The 21,326-nt window shown below is 39.4% G+C and overlaps 1 protein-coding gene across 1 annotated transcript in view; it reads right to left on the minus strand.

The window, feature by feature from the left end:
• Nucleotides 1-934: 934 nt before the first annotated feature.
• The window catches only part of SHB (SH2 domain containing adaptor protein B), a 57,663-nt gene continuing 37,271 nt past the window's right edge, over nt 935-21,326 (minus strand). Inside the window, exons 4-6 of the mRNA XM_030257719.4 lie at nt 16,172-16,343; nt 11,833-11,952; nt 935-4,305 (exon numbers count right to left, since the gene is read on the minus strand). Coding sequence (XP_030113579.4) covers nt 4,122-4,305; nt 11,833-11,952; nt 16,172-16,343 — 476 coding nt within the window. The 3' untranslated portion in view covers nt 935-4,121. The remainder of the gene's footprint in view (nt 4,306-11,832; nt 11,953-16,171; nt 16,344-21,326) is intronic.

Here is a 21,326-nt window from a genome sequence, read left to right on the forward strand (position 1 = left end):
CTGTTAAGACCTTGCTTGTTTTGCTCAGGCACCACTTGAGGTACCACCCAAGGACAGCATGAATAACTTACAGCAGCAGAGAACTGAGTCCACCAGAGTATAGCTTAGCAGCATACCAGTGTTGAAATGGAATCAGAGCCTGGATAATAGATAACATTTGTGGGCTCCACCAATATTGCCACATGGTGTTTGTGTTGCCAGCTTGAGCCATGACATCAAGATAAAGTGCAAAACCCAATGGAATGCTGAGGAGCAGCATACAAATGTGTCATTCTCCAAGCAGTAAGCATTTTCCTCAGAGTATAGATTCAGGCCATGTTCTTTCAGAAGCAGAAAGGGTAAATCCTATTAGGATATTGTCTGTTTTGTACCTTTGCACTCAATTCAGCCCTGTACTTTGCATCCTGTCTCTGAAGATTTAATTTCAAAGTAAGACAATAATGTTATCAAGTAGAGAAACCATGGTGATGATTGTACTTCCACAAACCTAAATGATTTTCCAATTATGGAAGGAGCTGCGAAATCCAACCTCGGCCACTAAAGCTCTCCTACACATCATACAGATGTTCACAGCCTTCACCATGCTGTGAAATACTCATCAAAACAGAAGCCTAATTAACACCTCTTACAAAGGCTGCAAAAAGTGACTCTCCAGTGTTATGCTGCTAGCTGCAATATCTGGATTCCTCGGACACCACCAGCAATATCATTCACACATGGACCCATCTCAGCCCTTGTAAAGCTGCACATTATCAAGAGAATTAGTCAGGGTAGAACTGAGATATATAATTTCCAGACTCCAAATTACAACCTAATGATTACTTTCACAACCCAGTTGAGACAAACACAAGTTGTTCTAAAAGACTGCTTCAATTATTAGCTATTCATGACAATCTGAGTACACAAGGACAGTCAGAGGAAAAAAAGGGAGAGGTTTATACTTTTTTTTTAAAATAAACTTTTAATGTGCAATATAGGCATGATCACTACAAGATCTTCCACCTATACGCAATACTACACACTGTTAACACACCGCATTTTCACTGTACATTAAAAAAATCTGGGAAGAATATTCCTTCACTGGAAAAATATCATACAATCACTTAAATAAACAGAGACAACATTACAGTGCAAACAAAATCCTGGTTTTATTTATTCTGCAATTACTGAGTACTTTCTAAAAGTCTTTTAGAAAAATAATAAAAAACCTTCCCATGGACAACCAAAACGTTCTGAGATGATTTCCTCTTACTGAACCAAGAACCTTGATCTGATCCTTGAAGCTGTAATAAGCAGTATATTCATCTGTATGATGCACATTCATATAATTCATATGAAACAATAGATCCCAACCCAAAATTTGCAGACAGCGATAAAATGGCACTTGCTGGCTTTGTCTGACTTTTGATCAGACCCATGACAAGAAAGGTCTGGTACAATAGTTATCCCCATGAATTAAAGACAAAGTGCTTAAGGAAGCCAGACAAGGCCTTGGTTAATGATGCTATTGTTTTCTACTGGTAATTGCTGTTAGACAGAGTAGGGGCATACTTTTTTTTTTCCCTTTAAATAAAAACAGACTATGGAACAGCAATCATGCCCAATTCAACATGCAAAAGAAGAAATAACACATATTTCTGTCCCAAAGAGCATGAGAGTGATGCTCGAGCCCACAAAGGCCAAGACTCAGAGAAGATGTCACCTGATTCCTAATCTGTGTGAACTCTGACACCTTCATAAACTCCTACTCTGGTGAGAGAATATACTAACTTAAAAGTGCTTGTATGCTCTTGTCAGTTGGGTGATGTTAAGAGAGTAAAGACTTTAGGGAAATAAAAAAAGCAGGTAGGTGAATATGATGCCTTAAGTTTTAGCTTTCATATTTTTCAGATTCTGTGCTGCTTTAGTGTGTAGCTCTCAGCCTCATATTAAGTGTTGGTAAGTTCTCTTGACAGGGTAGGTAGACAAAACAATTCCTTTTCCAGCTTGACCAAAGTCAACTGTTACAAGCTCCAGGCCCAAAAAGTATAAACAACAGTGAATTGAAGAGAGAAAACAAGGAGGATGGAATTTCATAACCTAAATCTATAAGTGGACAAGTAACTCCAATATGCTAATGGACCAAAACTCATAAAAGTGTGAGATGTTGTGACTGGTGGTCCATTGTGTGACCATTTTGGGTTCATCTTGGGTGTAGCCCTGGCCAGGCTCTTACACTGCCCAAGGTGTATCCTTTAAGGCCTTTCAATAAATATCTAATTTATTCTTTAACTCTGTCTAGCCTCTGTTCTAGGTCAGCCTTCTCAAGGCATCAAGTACATGAAAAGGGGATGTTTGTTTTCATTTGGACAGGAATGTTGTCCTCCACTGAGGCACCCTCCTTGGAAAACTAGAAAACCTATTTCAGTGCAGCCTCCAATTCTGGGTGAGACAGACAGTTTGACCCACTGCCATTGCTGCACAGAAGGACACTGGGCTCTTCACACACATATGATCAACTTCTGTTCAATCTGCATTGGATGCCATTTAAAGAATAAGGCAGCTTAAAAGGAAGCACCAGTGAGAGTATGTGGGTCATCCTTGAGGTTCTTAACAGATTAGACAATACCATGAAGAACTACTTTTACAGGCAGTAAGTGGTTATTCCATCACAATTTTCAGATTTGCACTTCTTTCTAAGCATACATAAAAAAATAGTAGTAGCTAAGAAAGCTGAATTAAATAGCACACAATTTCACAGTCCTATTGCTGTCTGTAAAATACATAACCTGCATATAACCAGTTTGCTACTATACTAGCTGATGGGTTAATTCACAACATTCTAGATGTATGTGGGAGATGGCACAACATGAGGACTATAAGGCTATAGATCCCCCAGTTCCAGCTTGTGTACAATTGTAATTTTTCACTTATCTCACTGAATGAGCACACAAAGCATGTAGAAAATATGTCCCAAGTGCATGGGCACTGATTTGGCAGGACTAAGATACAGAGCAGCTTCCCCAGTGCTTCTGGCTGACAGCGACTGAAATACAGCAGGAGGCAGGCTTCTGCTCATGGTGAAAAAGAGCACTGGCCAGAAAGTATGTGCCAGTGGGGCTGTGCCTTAACAATGCCTTGGCAGACCATTGAGGCCAGAAAAACAAAATTCTGCTCTGCTACATACTGCAGTTCTCACAGCTGCAAAAGCCACCTTGTGGAAAGGCAGTGTGATACACAAGTTAACCTGCTACATCAGTAGGACAGCTGTTTGATCCAGATGAATGAGCAAGTGAAGATTTCGCCTACTAAAGCTTTATAAAAGCCTTTGACCACCCTCATGCATAAATACTAACCCACATGTCAAAATTACTTATCCTAACTACTTAAAACATTATGGTGTAACTGCCCCAAACAGAATTAGCTGCCTGTACCTACAAATGAAACTTGCAAATGAAGACAGTAAACATTAAGAGATTATTGTACCAAAAAGGATAAAAATATATAACAAACTACTGTTTAATTACATCCCCTATTCATAAGTAATTGACTGTGATTTGCTCTCACAAAACTATTTTAAGATTGTGTGTCTAATAGAAGTTCAATATTTGACTACCCCAAGAAACTGCATTAAAAAAATCCCAAACCCATCAAGCTAAGTGACCAGAGCCAGAGACTTGCTTGCTAAGCAGCTCCTTCTCAGGTCTATCTAGAACACCCTAGGGTCCCCTCAGAGTAAGGTTACTCTTTCTCACGGAGAAGTTTCTCAGGGTAGCAAGAGAATACAAGTTGTTGGTTTTTTACTGCTGAGAAGAACTTGTTGATTCTTCTCAAAGCATGAAGGAAGAACCTTTGTTGGGAAGCACTTTCATTCACATAGAAGGTCTGGGAAGGTTATCTGCTCTCCTTGCACTAAAATAAGTGTTCTTTCTCTTATGCAGCAATACAACTCTAGAGGCATGCTGCAGCACAAGTGTATCACACACACAGTCCCACAGACAACTCTGCAGGCAGCCCACATTCACAAGACTAAATGCTGCCTCTCTCCATCATAGACTCAAGCTCTAAATTCTGGCAATGAATTCTGTGCAACCCAGCTTATCTCTCACCTCCCAACCACAGGAAGGGGTGAGACTAGGTTATCAGAGAGTCCGTACAGCCACAGGGTAGAGCAACGACAAGTGTTCTGCTCCTTTGATGGGCAGCTTTTTTGTAGTGTAGTAGTGGATTACTTCAGGAACACTGTCGAAGGGAGGGCTGTTCTGACCCAGGATGTATTTCTCTTTGGTTTTCGTCAGCTTCATATGCATAAAACCTTGACTGCTCCTGCAAGGAAAGCAAAGCGTAAGTTCATGCTTGTGCATAGGGAAGAGGGACGCAGCACCACAACAAGCCCTCCTTATGGAGGGGAAAGTAGCAGAACAAAATGCCAGTAGTTGCTGGGTGGCAGGCCAGACTGGCTCCACCTGCTAATTGCAAACCCCCCTGAACAGTTCACCACAAAGGCAGCCTAAGGTGGTATTTTGTTTTCAGCACCTGTGCTGCCTTGATCCACATGCATAGCTGTCTCACACAGAAAATTAACAGAGGTGTGCCAGAAGACAATCCATTTCCTTCCCATGGCCCCTCTCTCCAGCCCTTTCAATATTTTTCTATGAATACTTATTTTCAGTATAGCCAGCCATTACTTCTGGACCCAATATCTGTGGTGTTGTCCTGTCAGAGGCCTGAGGGTCCCTATGCAGGCACAAGCAGGCAATGAACCTTGCTTAGCTAGGCAAGACAAGACCTGCCCTGGTCTACCCTGGATGGCTTACCTGTGGATGCCACAAGGCAGACCTCACTCATTCCACCTGGGCAGCAACTGTCCAGAACAGATCTCTGTGCATAATCTGGTGGCTTGAGGTGGGAAAACTACTCCAGGTGAGCACGTTCCCAAGGCAATGGCATAGTACTGCTTTAAACTGAGCACTATACTGAGCAAGGGCTGCTGTCCTGTGGTCTTTCTGCAAGCACGTTCTTTGAAGGAAGGCTCATGATTACGCAGGCAAGAGAAGAGGAGAAGAGTGTCATGGAACTCATGGAACTGCCCTGCCTGCTATTGGCAAAGCAACCTGTCCGACAGAATTCCACTCTGATGGGTAGCACCCACACTGCCATACAGCACTAGAGGTATAAAGTAGGCCTCAGCTCTTCCCAGGAGCGACCCTTCAGTTTTGCTGCCTTAACATAACAAACATATAAGCTACTTAAAAGCATAGACTTCAGCCAGGGCACACAAGTGCAAAGAACAGCTCTGACATATCAAGATGTTAAATGAGGCTTAGAAGGTTTTTATGGCTTGTTTGATGTCCTAATCCCTAACCTTCTGGCTCCAAGCCATTGTTTCTCCTAGGTGTGTCCAGGGGCAGAGACAGTAGTGTTAAAATTGGAGTTGGCCTGTGCCAGCAAAAAAGCCCAATTCAAGATGACACAGAAAGCTGCAGCAGGAAAACAAATTATGTTACAACCAGCTTCTCTAAAATCTGCCATATTCCAGTTAGCAGGTGCAGCGTTCCCTTTGTAAGTGCCTGTATCATAACCAAGCTCCTATCTTTGAGATGTATTCAACAATTCTCTGATGAAGAGAAACCTGCTCCATAGAAACTATGGCAGGCACTGTAATTATGGCTCTACATGCTTAAAATTGTGCTTTAAATATCAATTTCTTAGTGGGAAAATATATTTTTCAAGTAATAATTAATCTCTAAATGATTTCCCTTAAACAAGAGTGGCATCTTTAAATACTTATTATGAGGACAGATGTATTGCTCTCTTTCTTCAGTTGACTATGAATCGGCTTTGCCACAAAATGACTTAAAAGTGTGCAGGTACATTATTGGAATCAGGTGCATACTAATTTCTGAAGTATGGCAAGGACTGAAGAAAGATCTTTTAAGTGCACTTTAGGGCAGAGAAGGAAAAGGCACAAGCATTTTTTGAGCAGGAGTGTTCAGGTTTTGACCAGGAATGCACATAGTATGAACAAATTGCTACAAGTCATGCATTCATGACAGACAGCTGTTGCTTCCCCAAGAAGGACCTATGTATATATTCAGGTTTGTGTAGCACATAGTCACTGAGCACACACAGAAAGAATCCCTGCTATATATCCTGACATGTGAGCCTTCTGGAAGGCCACGCAGTTTGTGAGGGAGCAGGAATGTGAGCTAAAAATTATGAATAGCAGGCTAATGGAGTGTAGACAAGGCTAATCCATAGCTTCTGCCCTTGGGATGGAACAAACCCAATCAGCAATGCAAGATGGGGCACAATGGGCCAGAAAAGGAACTGTGGTAGGGAGGGCACATGGTGGAAAGGAGACTGATTCAATGATCTGCCCATGAAGGCCTACTGCAGCCTTGAGTTCCATGGCAAAATTCCAGCTGCTGGAAGAGAGTGACACTACTTCTACAGAGTACTCGTGAGACTGCATCTCTAACTGGTGAGAGTGTGTCCCGTGATAAAAGAGATGTCAATACTGAAGCATATCCACAGCAGGACCACTAAACATGGTCTGGGGATGGGAACACCTGACACATGAGGATAGGCTTGAGGAAACTGTGCCTGTTTAGTCTCCAGGAGAAGAAAAGGTAGGATGGAGGATGCCAGGTTGCAATCATCCACTGCCTAAAAGGGAGAGTTACAATTCTCATCTTCTATAACATAGAACAAATTAAGTTGATAGAAACTCAACTCAGCACCTTGAAATCATGCCCTTGAATTAAACCCTTTCAACTGTAAACTATTCTGTGAAATTCACATCTACACTAAGGATCCTTCTGTGCTGTCTCACCTTCACTGTTTGTCTTTAAAATGTCTCACAGTCTCCCCTCTTCTGGTATGCCCGGACTCAGAGAATCAGTGCCTTTAGTAAGAGTTAAGGGCAAAATGCCTCTGCACTTGATTAACAGCACCAGTGCTGCTAGAGCAGTGACCAGAATTGCAGAAACCATGTCAAAAAAGAACCTGGAAGTCATACTCCCTCTTCCTCTCCTCCAAACACTGATTTCATTACAGAAATTTCCGGTAATGACAGGGAAAAAATCTTAATGGTTGAAGTGATTGTAAATAAGTTTCTGCTTAGTTTTTGAATCACTGTTGGGGTCTACCTGAACAAGCACCTGATTGAGTAGTTGTGGTTTTGGAATGCCTATTTTTCAGCTCAGCAACAACTATTAGATCTGCTAAACTCAAGGTTTACAAAGAAAAGAACATAAATAGTGATCCCAAGTTCACACTGGTGAAGAGCCAGTGCCTCAAAGAGACAAGACATACACATTTTGTAAGAGAAGGTGCTGGGACCTGAACTACAGCACGTGATATTGTCATGTGTGGTTTTTCAAATGTTGCAGTAACTCTTCACCACATTTGCATTCAATTGACAAACAGTGACAAAACAATGCTACTAGAGACAATATTCTACCCTTTCTTACCTTTTTGCAACCATTCCCATGAGTTTCAAACACACAAGAAAATTCCTAATTGCTGATCCCTGCACCAAATTTATTTGGAACTCTCAAGCACAGATGTTTACACAGACACAAACTTGATACATGACTAATAGTCAGTCACACCTTGTTTGAAATGTTTGGCAACATAACCATAACACCAAGAGACTTTGAATTGCAACCTGCCCACATATTTTCTCTCAGTTTTCAAAACCCAATGAGGATGGGAAAGTAATTGGGCAGACAATTAATCAGAATGTGCTTTTCTGATCTTATGCATGAAGTGTGATAAAAGCAGGTTTAATAAATATTAATGAGATATCAAACCTAGTATTTTTTCCATGAAATAATGGCTTTGATTCAGTATTTACAATCAAAATTTGGCCAAGTCTTCTGAATCCTATTTTTGCTGAAGAAAACACTGTTTTGTCAGAACAGATTTTCTGCATTAATTTTGATGAAACTTGCATAAAGGAAAAAGTAACAACTTTGCAATATCATCCGTAAAAGAATGCTAGCAATGTAGGAAACATATGTTGTGTTATTTTTCCATTCTGAAATTATTTTCCATTCCATAATCTTTTACATGCTGTTACTTTGAACAATGCCTACGTCTCATGTCAATGTATAGCAACAATAAAATAAAATAAAACCTCCCCTGAAAAATAAACTCACTGCTTAACTCCTGAAAAAAAAAAAAATTGAAAAAATAATTTACTGGACATTAAGAGGCTGGCCTATGAACTGGTTTTCCTGTTTCAGTTTTGCTTTTTCAAGCATATTATAAACAACATTTTATACCTGACGGGCAAGGTGTAGAAGTGTTAATTTGCACCCAATGTGTGAAAACCACCACTAAGCCCAGGCTCCATTCTCTATAACCAGTTCCCATTTGCTGGTTTGAAGGTAGTGAGAATCCTCAGCTTGTTGGATTTTCCATAGAAATCACAGAATCCATACTTTCTGCTAAGAGCCAGGACCTGATCATTATAGTTTAGGCTAACAACAGACTGTTAGCACACTTTCAAATAATTTTATTCAATTGCAAATTTAGAGACACATAAAAAAAATCCCATGACATCTTTGTAAATTATACTGACAGGAAGAAACTTGTTATTTTTACAATATTACAAGAGTTACTTCCAAGAACAAAAATCAACAGAAAGGCGAAGTCCAGCATTTATCCAGAACCCAGAACTACCCAAAGTTTATGTAATCAACTTTGGTAATCAGGACCACTTCTACAGACTGTAATGACAAAAAAAAACCCCTATAGTTTGTAGTTTCCTTTGCTATTCAGGGAAACCACGTGCCTGTTTATGAGTCCAGAGGATCAGGATGTCAAAAGGTATCACCCTCTCTGAATTCAGCTCTGTACTTCCAGTGGCTGTGCAGGAGCTATCTGACAGAACAGAAAGCAATGCCTTTTACTGCTTTTGCTCACAGACTGCACATTTAGTTAACTTGTGAGATAATCCTTATCTAAAATTAAGAACAGCCACATTTCCCAAAACTGAAATATAAGCCAGGAAATGAAGTGGTGTGGGCACAGTGCACACTGCTGCAAGCCTTGGGAGGGGGAAATCCTGACTAAAAGGATTAGCTAGTGGAGCCCAGTTGGTGCCTGGTCTTCGATAACCCCATTCAGAGATCCTGTTCTATTGCTGCTTCAGAAAGGCTTCCCTGTGATCTTGATGTTCACTGAAGTAATTGCTGAACACCTAAAACATTTATTAGTATGAAATGGCTCTCCCTCTTTCATTTGCACATCTATTTCTACCTTTTTCACCAGTGTGCTTGTTAGTAAAGAACAGGTTTCAGACAAGGAATTTGAAACGAGGCATTTCAATAGCAGCCAGGAATTTCTGGTTACGACACAGTTACCAGGAGTATGGGTCTCCAATTTTTACCCAGCCTTCTGCAATTATAATTGTGTTTAAGGAAAGGGTGGGTGGGTATGAGCGAGTCAAATATCTACAACCCTGAAGGAATGCAGAGAGGTGGAAACACAGGGAACAATCCACGGCTGACAGATGAGATTCAAGAGAATGTACAGCTGCTCCTCATGCCTTTGGGATGATTTTGTTCTGGGAAGGTGGATTATACTCTTTTCCTCTTCTGCTGTGCAGAATTTATATAATGCTGGCAAGGAAGCTTAGCTCTTTGGATCCCAATCCATAGAAAGATGCTTTTAGCTTCAAACACTTGTCACCAACAATACCAATTCCTTGCTTCTAACTGAGATGGGTAACATAAATGTGTACTTCAAAAAAAACTTCTCTGATGCCCCCAGAAATAGCTAATCCACATGCAATTAAATTTCACTGGGTAAATTATAGCACCTTAATCTACCTCAATTATTGTTTTATACACACATGCATTTTAATTTAGCAATAAAGCTATTTTCACACTCAGTTTATTATATTTGGAATGATAATTTTTTGGATTTTGAACCAGACAGATATCTCACACAAATTCCCCATTCAAGTCAAGCCTGTCTGGCTCTCTCAATGTCCACAGAACATAAAAAGACTTCCTGCTATTGGAAAAAATGGCCTTCAGAGATGTCTCTATTATGAAATATTCAGCTATATTAAAAGAAAATGAGCAAGTTCTACCATATTTTCACTTTTCAAATACAGGTAATGTGTTTTGGGAAACAATCTTTTGTTATTAGAGAAAAGAAAACTAAAAAACTATAATGAAGTGGTTTGGGTTTGGGTTTTGCTTTCTCTTTTGTTTTCAGAAAAAGCTTGTCACATGAAACAGAAGAACTGATAGTAAATCACTGTTACTTAATCTCAGTACAAAATCAGGGTGTGATTCTTACTTTTTCCCTTAAGCAGAAATGAAGCATGTAACAAAAAACCCCAAAAAAACAAAAAAAAAAAGCTGACTCACACATGGTACTAAAGGTTCCTAAGATGCACAAACACACCTAACAGATACAAAAGGATACTAATACTAAAGGCATGAACTTAGCTGTCCAAAGCAGCAAAATATAATTTTAACTGTCACCTTTTCCTCTGGAAGTTGTGCTCTAGCAGAATAACAAAAATCACTGAGCTAATGCAAGAATTAAGTGAAATACTTTTAAAAATAGGTCATATTCCAAGACTTTGAATTTAAGGGAAAATTTAGGCCTGAGGGAAAATTTACATCAAAGCTTGTCCATTAATGCTTCAGTGTTTGAAAATATCTAGAAGATACATATATTGGAGTATACGGAGATCAAATTACAAAGGAGATAACAGGAACTCAACCACAGTTCTAAAGCAGATGTGCTCCAACTCAAAGCAGACCTCTGCATTACAGAAAGGTCCCAAAAATAATAGTAGAGGAATAATGATTTAAAATAAACTCCTACAAATATTTTTCTTCTTAAGTCTTAGAATGGAATTTTAAATTTATTAAAAAAAAAAATAAAAAAAAAGAAGAATCCTCTTCAGTGCTGTTTATAAAAACATTTGTTACAACCAGGTATCACCATCATCCCAGCAGTAAAATGTATTTTCAGAGCAGACCTGTGAAGAAATGGCACAAATGCCAAACTGGCAGGAGTAATGCTAGTGAAAAGATCTGGCCTGTACCCCAGACCTACTTGGAAGGTCAGGTTCCACATCAGACCCTATCCTGCATGAAAGAAAGAAAGGAAACATTTCTCTTTGCACCTTTACAGCCTATACCAAGGCCAAGGGGCTTCTTTTTCTCCAGCACACAAAACCTTGACAATCTTCCTCAGCTAGGAAATGAAGTGAATTATCCTTATTATCCTGCCATGGGTGGGAGAGGTAGGCTAGATTATCTTTGATCCTCCCTTCCAACCTCAACTGTTCATGAATTTTTATTATGCTACGTTGAACACATCTGTGATGTACCCTGCTCAGCCTAAGCTAGGTAAGGCAATTTCAGAGCAGTGCTAAGACTGGAATACTGTTAATTTCCTAATTCTATAGATCTTTCATCCTCAGTCCTTGGCTTTTTACTTCGAAATGCTGTACAGCTTTACTCCAGTAAAGCACACAAAACAAAAGAAATAAAATCCCCAAACAATACAGTTCTTTATTCAGCCTAAAGGAGGAGCAGGAACATTTCAAATTAGAATCAGAAAAAAAAAATAATCCAAGTTTATTTAGTTAAATGGACACCAAATGGAGACTAAAAATCTATTAACATCAGTAGACAGGAAGGTACTAATGCAGTGGCTGTAACTATACATCATGCAGTCCCAAACACTCGGGAGTCCTTTGGAGCTAAAACGTAATAAAACAGTGCAGCAACAAATTGGATAATTTGCTTGTATGGCACCAGAGAAGTTATGGCTTATAAATACATTTATGATGTTTTACTAACAAGTACTTACTTCAGTGAAAGAGAATAGTCATGCTTGCTTGTTTGACTATTTCTTACAAGGTAGCTACACTCCTTACATAAACGTAACAGGTTTTCTGCATCTGTCCGACTGATTGCTCCATGATACCATCTAGAAAAAAGCAAAGAACTTAATGAACACACAGAAATATTCCCACTCATATTGCTTCCACTACTTAATTTTTTAAGGTGTGAATTGTTACCAATAGCACACAGATACCTTTAAAATCTATTATATTATGGATAAAAAGCTCTGGATGAAGTTACCACAGATTGTGGAGGCTTCTTGTTCCTGTCAGCTGAGGGGAAAAAGCTCAGACAGGAAATCATGCAAGAAGATTAGCATACATGTTTATGTAAGAAATTCCCCTTTAGAGAAACACATTATAATCTGTCCTGCAAACAGATCCATGATATACAATTTGCTCTATTTCATCCCTGGGATATATCAGTTTTTAAACTAATACACAAAATAAACAATAAAAGCAAAGAAAATGAAGATCACACGTGGAGAACATGAACAGTTAACAGTGGAAAAGATTTGCTAAAATAAATCTTTTAAAAAGAAGAAGAGTGATAAAGTGTGAAGATTTATCAAAAAGCCACATTCCAAACAGAGCTGTGGCAATTCTGAGAGCTTTAGATAAATCTCTAGTGGATCTGTGGAGTGGATGTGAACAACTCAGGGGAAAAAAGGAAATTGGGTGAGGAGAGGTGGGTCCTTCATTGCACCAGCCACTGCAAACACAGAAGCTTCCCAGTGTGTGCTGCTCTGTATCAGCTTTCAAAACCTCAGACTTCACAGGTAAGCACTTTGACCCTTCCCTAAGTTTCCAGAGCAATGCATTGTGTCTAACCCTGTACTGTGTCAAACGTAGCTCTGAGGAAGATCTCTCCCTCCCTGCCATTGCCAGCTGCACTTTGAAAGCTGTGTGACACTGCTACATCTGCCTAAGCAAGACACCGAACACATCAGAAGTGCTCTCTGTCCTTACCAGCAACTGTTGCTTGCTTTGTGTAAAAGAGTTTCATTCCATCTGTTCTTACTCTAAGAAAGATGCTCCAACTAAAAGATAGGTGAATAAAGACCAGATAAACTTCTTTGACAGAAATCATGCCCTCAACTGCCTTTTGCTGGGTCTCCATTGTCAACTCTGATGAATGTGCTAAAAAAATAAATTTGGTACCCAAAATAAAAATTCATTGAGTGCTTGATTAAAACCAAAGTCTGCATTACAGGGAACTAAAGAGAGGTTGTACTTTGTATAGTCAAGACAGACTAGAAAGGGAGGCCCTGACAGCTTAATCACTTCACAAATAAGATGGAGACACAGGTACAAATGATTTCAGGCAGTCTCCTTCTCATCTCCCATTAGATATTTACTGGTGAAGGATATTTCTTAACAAGCAATTTAAAGACTAGAATGCCTTCTGAGTGTGGCAGAATAATATTAACAGAAGTGTGACTCAAGAAATGGATTTGGGAGAATTTAAAAACTTTTCCTATTATCTACAATTATCTTTATGCTCTTTTTCTCCCCAATGGGCCAAATGAAAAAAAAGTGAACTATTACCTTACCAAAATAAGGGAGATGCTGAACTCTGATATTTAGAGATAAATGGAAAAAGAACACAGGGCTGGTTTGAGGAAGAAAAACCTGCTTTTAAGAGTTGAACGTAAATAATGGATGAGACAACATCTGATTCAGATGTGATGCCTGGAAGCTGTTTTGGCTACACCTGACAGTAAGCAGCAGTATCCAGAAGTGTAATTGTTTGTGAGTCATATGCCCATGTAATTGGGACACTCTGATTGCTCCTGTTCCAGCTACCTAGTGCGATAAGCAAAATGAGATAATCAGCTTTAAGTTCCTGAGAGATTTGCTGTTCAACTGTATTGGGTCTGTTTGTCCTGGGTGTGCTCATTTTTTGGAATGCCAGCATATAAGCATTTGTGAAGAAAGGTCAAAAATTCAAACATCAGCGATATGGTCTCAAAAAAGTGCAATGACAGCTTGTGAAAAACACCAGTGCAAAAGTATGGAACAACCTGAATGTCTTCTAAGACATCCTGAAAAACACATGCACACAATGCATACCTGAAAGCTGAATTCTAACATAATCACACACTTTGACCCTTAGCAGGATCTCCTCCCAAGTTTGTAAGTACCCGATTGTGGTTTACAGAACGCTTTTCCTGACGTCCCTTACTTTGTCAATGGTCAGGTTTTGGTCACTAAGGGGCCACAACTCCACTGAGAACAGGAGAGCAGCATCAATTATACAGTAAGTATAATAAGTTATTACAGCTTATATAATGCACAACACTACTCTGTTTCTGAGTTAGAACAAAACAGGAAACCACAAGATCTTGATTATAAGGCTGGGAGGGATTCACTTTCAATAAGACAATGGAAACAGCAGAACACACTTTTTTCTTTACACTGTTATTGAGGAAATAGAACAAATTACTTTGATTCCCCTGGGTCCATGAGTTAGTAAGTTCATAGTTACAGATTCCTCCGTCTGAAAATATTTTCTTAATATACTAACTCACCTTGGTATTTCTGCTTGTTTGGGGAATATCCTAACCTACCCATCCACCTGCCAATTTGTGTGTGTGCATCCTTGTCTTCAGATCTTGTATTCCTTTCTGCAAAAACAGACTCTATTTTTGCAGAAAAAGAAGGAAGGGTTTGGCATGTGTTGTGGAGATACCTCACGCTACTAAAATGAGTAATTTGAATTATTATGAATAATCTATGGTAAAATAAATGTGGACTCTTTCACTTTATGATGCATCATTGTTAACTGCATTCATTTTAGGTTTGATCCATCATGCTGAAGAAACAAAAAAAAACCCCTCATGTCACTGACATTTGATTAGTTAAGAAGGAAAAACTAGACCTGCAGTTTTCAATTGTAACATTTACCTGCAGTTATAATAAAAAACAGAGCAACACCACAGCCTAATTGTGAGTCAAAAATTAGGTAACAGAAACTCACCTTCCTGCAGTTATTTTTAATGTATTTGGGACTGGGCAAGCAACTTTGGTGAGCTGGAACTACCCAACTTGGAGGATCAAATCTACAGTTAAATTTACAGCCTTTTAGTTATTTACCTAACAATATCAGTGAGTAATTTCACAATAATGGTTGCTACTTCCTCTACTGGAGATAAGCATACAATCAGTCAATGGGCAGGTGGCTCAAAGGCTGAGGTTGGTTAGATGGAACATGACAACATGTGGATGATATTATCTGTTTCAAACTTAAGCTTCCAAACACTGCCTGAAAAATAGAATGTCAAAGGAAAAGCAATTTCTGGAACTACCTCCTCTCACACTAGATGAGGATTCCCTCCTGCTGAGGTTCTAGGTGTAAAAGGATTGTTAATCCTCTCAATACCACTAGCATTAAGGAACAAAGTATTCTCACGAAGTGCATACTCACATCCATGCTAAATTATGCCCTCCCTGTGCAGTGCAAATAAATTCTGCCTCTAACCCAGAATGAGAGTTTCTGGAGTGGACTGCCTTCAGGGATTCAAGACACAGCTTATTCACTTTACTGCATGAATCCACTGGCTTCTCAGTGACCAGGAATATCAGTCTAACTTTTGTAAATTGCTCTACTTTTTCACTTTTCAGGATTTTTCTCTGTGTAGCAGGAATTGTGTCCCCTTCTGTGAGGCTGCACCTTTGGTATGATACAGGATAGTGGGTCATCCCATCACAAGCCAGTCTGTCCAAATTATTCAAGGAAGGGAATCAATAAGGTAGGACAGGGCCACTCTTGTGGATACCAGACATTTACTACAGGGAATGCACCCAGAAGCTGAATTTGAAGCTGATAGAAGTGCATCTAAATACTGCCCTCAAGTTTGATAGCACAAGGATAGAAATAACAATCTTGTTTTCTGAAAGCTGTTTAAGTGGTCTTATCATTCTCTCCCTGGAGGAGAATCACTGCCAGATGCAAGGCAAATCTGATGTATTAGAAACATGCTCTGCAGCCACAAATATATACCTTTAAACAGAATTTGGTTACATGTGATATATATCTTTTCTCCCCTAATGCAGTATAAACAACAAGGTTGTAAATGGAATAACTGAACATACTTGACAGATAAAATTTGCTATTCCTGACATCCGTTTCCTGTTTAACACTATTTTGCTCCCCCACAAAAATTACTTACACTTTGTGGGATTAGTAAGTCTTTGGGGTTTTGAGGATACTGAGGAGGGAAGCTGGACAACAGGATCTGGGTGCTTACTGCTCCTGTAAGTGGGGAGGCAAAGAACTAGAGAGCAATTACTGTGCTTACTTACATCTGCTTTTCCAGTTGAATAGTTGGATCTATTCTCTCTCCCAGGATCCCACAAAATTCTGGACTGCCATGTTTGATAGGTTTAAAGCCTCCTCCAGGTGCTCTTAATTGCCTGTGCTGGTCATTTGAGGGAGAAGGAGATGCTTGCCGTTTCCCACTTCCATTAAACTGGGCTGCAAGATACACAATAATTACCTCTCCAGGCAAGGTTAGCAAGGACCAAAGAGTTGTAGCACTTAAGAGTGGTTGTCACACCCCACAGAGAATAAACATATACCCACTAGCATTGAGATGCTTTATCTACAAAGTTATATGTATCATATAAAGTGTTTCTTACTATGCAGAGTACAGTCCTAAAACTCCCTTGTTTTTCCAGTAACAAAATTCACACTCTTCTAAACCTTGTTATCATAACTACTGCTTATCTTGACATTTGATACTTTGATCCTCCAGAGTTGATGCTGTTAAACAAGTAATAGCAACAAGCCCTCAGTCACCTGCCATAATTCCAAAAGGAAGTAAGTGAGAACATCAGTTTGCCTCAGGTTATGTGGTATCATCCTAACAGTGACCTGGGGGCAAATCAGGCAGCTAACATCCATATCAGAAATACTGTCAAGCAGCAAAGAATTAGCAGTGCAACCACTCACACACTGCTGGCACAAAGCTTTTGCCTTTAAAATCTAGGAAACAGATGACAAAATAATAGCCTTTAATAATTTCTCTCACTAACTACATTATTCCAAGAAAAGAAATACAACTTATCTTGCAAAGCTGTAATTTATTAGAGCACTGCAACACCTGTAGCCAAGCACATGCTAATGATGTCTGCATTCTCATTCTACACTTACAGATTCCACATAGCTACAATTAAAAAAAATACTAAAGGACAGAATGTGAAAGAATCTACAGGAACAGTGAAAGAATCTACCTACACCATATTCCTGACTCTCACTGCCTTCTCTGGTTTGCTACTTCATCAAAAACTAATGCTCCCAGCTGCAAATGACTGTATATTAAGGCCATCTAGTGAGGACCAGGCAGAGAACCTTCACTGTGTCAGGAGGTAAAAATCAGAGTGCTGACAACCACAAACAGCTCAATCAGCCCCTATGTGCATTTCAGCAGCAATCCTGGAGAAAAATGTTACAAGGAAAACTGAAGGGACTCCCTACAAAACTTACAGGCCTCATACCCTTGAAAGTGAACTTACTACAACACACAACCAAGTAGGCATGTGGGTAACAGAATTAAATGCTTTAAAGCAGACAGCTGCAATGTTCAAGCTTCAAAAAGAGAATGCACAGAGACATGTTGGATGAGGAACGTGTTTTGGAGCTATTTTTAAAAAATTATTTATGCTTTTGTCATGAAGCTTAGGACACTTCCAAATCCCCCCTCTAGTCAGAGAAAGTAGGCACAACTTTTTGTTGCAAAATTTGGGCAAACTTATTCAATCACATTTCTAAGTATGCATGGTGGAAATATGCTGATTCTTTCTTAATATAAACTCAGATTTAACCTCATTACTGGATAATAAAAGCTGATTAGCGTAACAAGGATAAACACTGCATGTGGATACTTGCCCGTGACATATATGAGCAGTATTATTATTTTAACTCTAAGAAAAACACCCAGATATAACTTGTGTACTCTCTGAAAACCAGTGAGCTTATTGTCACCTTCTGGACAAGGAACATCTTTCAGACACCAAAAAATTCAGTTCACATAAACTCAGTTCTGACTGTTAACAACTTATCATTACAACACAGTATCACAGAATAGCTTGAGTTGGAAGTGACATTAATGATTATCTAGTTCCTAACCCCTAAGAGCAGGGACATGTCGCCACAGGCAGTGATTTCATCCACTAAATCACGTTTTCAGAGCCCCATCCAACCTGGCTTTGAACCTATTCCAGGGAAGGGCCATCCACAATGTCACACAAAGCAACCTGCTCCATTGCTTCACCATCTTTGACTAAACAATTTCTTCCTAACATCTAATGTAAACTCTTAGTTAAAACTTTTAAACTCTTCTTTTAGATTTAAAACCATTCCCTCTTTTTTATCTCTGTATGCTTGTGTAAAAAGTCACTAACATGATGGTAAGAGGTGGGAACTATTCTCCAAAACCAGGACAAAGTCAAATTTCAGATGCTTTTGAATGTTGGGGCAGATTAAAGTGACAAGTGTGATACCCAGTCAGGTACCTACCCACCCAATGCTGTAGTCAGGTCTGAGTTTTGGCTGCTATGAATCCTCTCTTAAAACAAAGCAAAAGTATATCCAGCCACTGCAATTATGGAACTGACTGCAATACCTGACACTTCCACACTCTCCATGTGGCCTCTCTTCCACTACCTTGTAATTCCTGCCCTACCCCTGTGACAGTGGCACGCCAGAACTCCCTTGCTTTAGGTCACTCAGTGTCCTAGGCAACACCTTTCCATCAACAGCAGAAGCCAGAAAAAGTCTGGCATTTTTAAATCCTCCTTCCTTGAGCCCATGATCAGTGCTAGAAACTACTGCCAAATTGACCATTGAGACCCCCTTTGTAAGAGAGGGTCACATATTCTGTAAAGCAATATCAAGATTGGCTTTACAGACTTCACAAGCATTTCCTTTACCCAAAGTTCTTCTGTGCCCACATGACAGTTTGAAGAGGACAGATTTCTCACAAACTCACTGGAAGCCAGTGTCAGTGTGACATTCTTCAGTGGGCCCTCCAGTGCCCACGCTATCTTCTATCTATCCAGTAGGCTCTCCCTGGTGTTATCTCCTTTTCTAGCCAGACTTGTGTACCTGGAAGCTACTTTGTTCCTGTTACTTTGCCAACCTCCATTCTTCTGGGCAAACCAGTCTGCCCAGCTCAGCAGGAGTTCTAACAAGACCTGCTCGCTTCCCATAAAAGTCATCAAAAACACATTTTAGCTTCAGCTGGACAGCCTCCAATGAAACAACCCCAAATTTGTTTGTGAAAGAACTCCAGCTGCAGACAGTCAAAATGCTGCATTCCAGTTCTGCTACACAGAGACACATCTTCTAGCACAGCAAAATCCATAGGCTGTGTACATCTTGCTCCATCCACAACACCAGGATGACACAGCCTCAGGCCCATCCCTAGAAGTCAGAGCACACACACAATGCCCTCAGCCTTTTCATAGCTTGTGCACACTTTCATTCCGACATATCTCAAAGTCCAGGTTGGAGATAAACAGGTTTTAGATATTTTTCAGCAACAAATCTTGAAATCATGGCAGAAGAACACTTTTTTTCCTTCAAAGACCTGCACGAGTAATTAGGTTCATGCTAATTCTAGTGTCGCTGGTGATTTTGGTTTGTTTCTACAGTTTACCACCTGACAAATCAAAAACATTTGCTGCATAAGTCTCTGTGTCTGCAATTCTTATCACAAATATGTTGTTCCCTCCAGATGAATTTCACAATATAGGAAAGTCTCAGCAGAGGGTCCCTCCAGGATCTCCACAGTTCCATGGAATTGGGAGATGGTAATTGTGGGCCTGTAAAGTGGGACTTACCCATTTCTAGAATTTTTAATAGTTAGACCAACACTGCACTTTTCAGAAAAATCCATCTCAGCTAAGAAGTGAAAAAACCTTTTCCTGGGCTACACTATGGAACCATTGACTAAGTCAGAAGAGCACTTCACACATCTCAGCAGGCAGTCAACACGTCTGCATTGCAAACTCTCCACCATTTCGAACTTCAAAGCTGGACCTCTTCATTCTTTATTTTAAACATATACTACTCCTAGGACAAAGATGAGTTCTAGAGATACTAGATGAAACAGCAGCTTGTAATCTGGCTTGCAGCCAATCCTTGGACATTTCTTTGTGACAAAAGGAATTCTTGTACCTAAAATAACCTTGTATCTAAACCAAATTAATCTGTAATGAATGGCAGACATAATGAGAGAAATAGAATTACTCTCAAAAAGTGTTTACTCTTCTTATTTTATGTAAGAATTCTCTGTGCTGAAACTGTAAGTAAACCAACCATATCATAATACCATTTAGTTAAACCTCTCTTTAGTCTATTAATTCTGTAAAGCAATATTTTGCTCTGTGTGCTTTCGTAACTGCATAGTACTCAAAAGAATATTTACACATAAGCCAATCATAAAATCTTGTATTGGACTGACCTTGTTAATTTACAGTTACATGTAAAAACTGAAAAGTAGATATTAAGAAAAAAATTGACAAAACTAAGGTTCTTTACTTTAAAACAACTCAGAAAAACTGTATTTCAGAATTCATCTGATAAAGACCAATGAAGTGGACACAAAGATGAACACAGAACTTAAGATAAGATCCAAATTAATTAAAACTCATAGATTTTATATAATATGACCAATACATGAAGGATAATAATTTACATATGCCCATATACGACTCTTTACACTTAACTTTTAAAATCCATTCTCTGTAGCCACTCTATTACTATTTGAAAAGTTTGTGAAATGTGATCTCACTGGAGATGTATACTGGTCCCCCAGCTTGTATCTCAGCATCATTAAGCAATGAAGTTGCTGGTTTTTGAAAGAAAAATTACTTCTAGGTAGCACACAATCATCGACCTTGTGTGGGAAGTTATGTGACCAGATCAGGTTGTTTATCCAGTCATTTCTTCCTACGGGATGAAAAAAATCTGAAGATGGAGACTGCAAGAGCTCCTTGAATAACTGTTTCCAATGCTTAACTGTTCTTGCAGAGAAAAAATACAACTTGAGTCAGAACCTCTACTGATTCATCTTATATCTCATCTTCCCATCACACAGCTGCTCAGTTGTGAAGAAATTGGCTCCATCTTATTGAGGATCTCCTCACAGGCATTAGAAAGTTCTCACTATGTCCCACCCAAAGTTTTCTCTTCTCCAGGCTAAACAAGCCCAGTTTTCTTAGCATCTCTTCACATGTGATGTCATGTGCTGCTTTTGTCATTTTGTTGGCTCTGTGCTAAAAAAAATGTTTATCAACATCCCTCTTATATCAGAATCCTGCCACAGCATTATGCATAGTTCAAGAAATATGAAGTAACGAGGAACAGTCACTTTGCTTCATCCACCAGCTCGCTCCTACTCACACAGGCTAGCAGGCTGTTAGCCTTGATCATGGTGAGGAGCATTGCTAGCCA

This window comes from Taeniopygia guttata, chromosome Z (assembly GCF_048771995.1).
Source record: "Taeniopygia guttata chromosome Z, bTaeGut7.mat, whole genome shotgun sequence".
NCBI lineage: Eukaryota > Metazoa > Chordata > Aves > Passeriformes > Estrildidae > Taeniopygia > Taeniopygia guttata.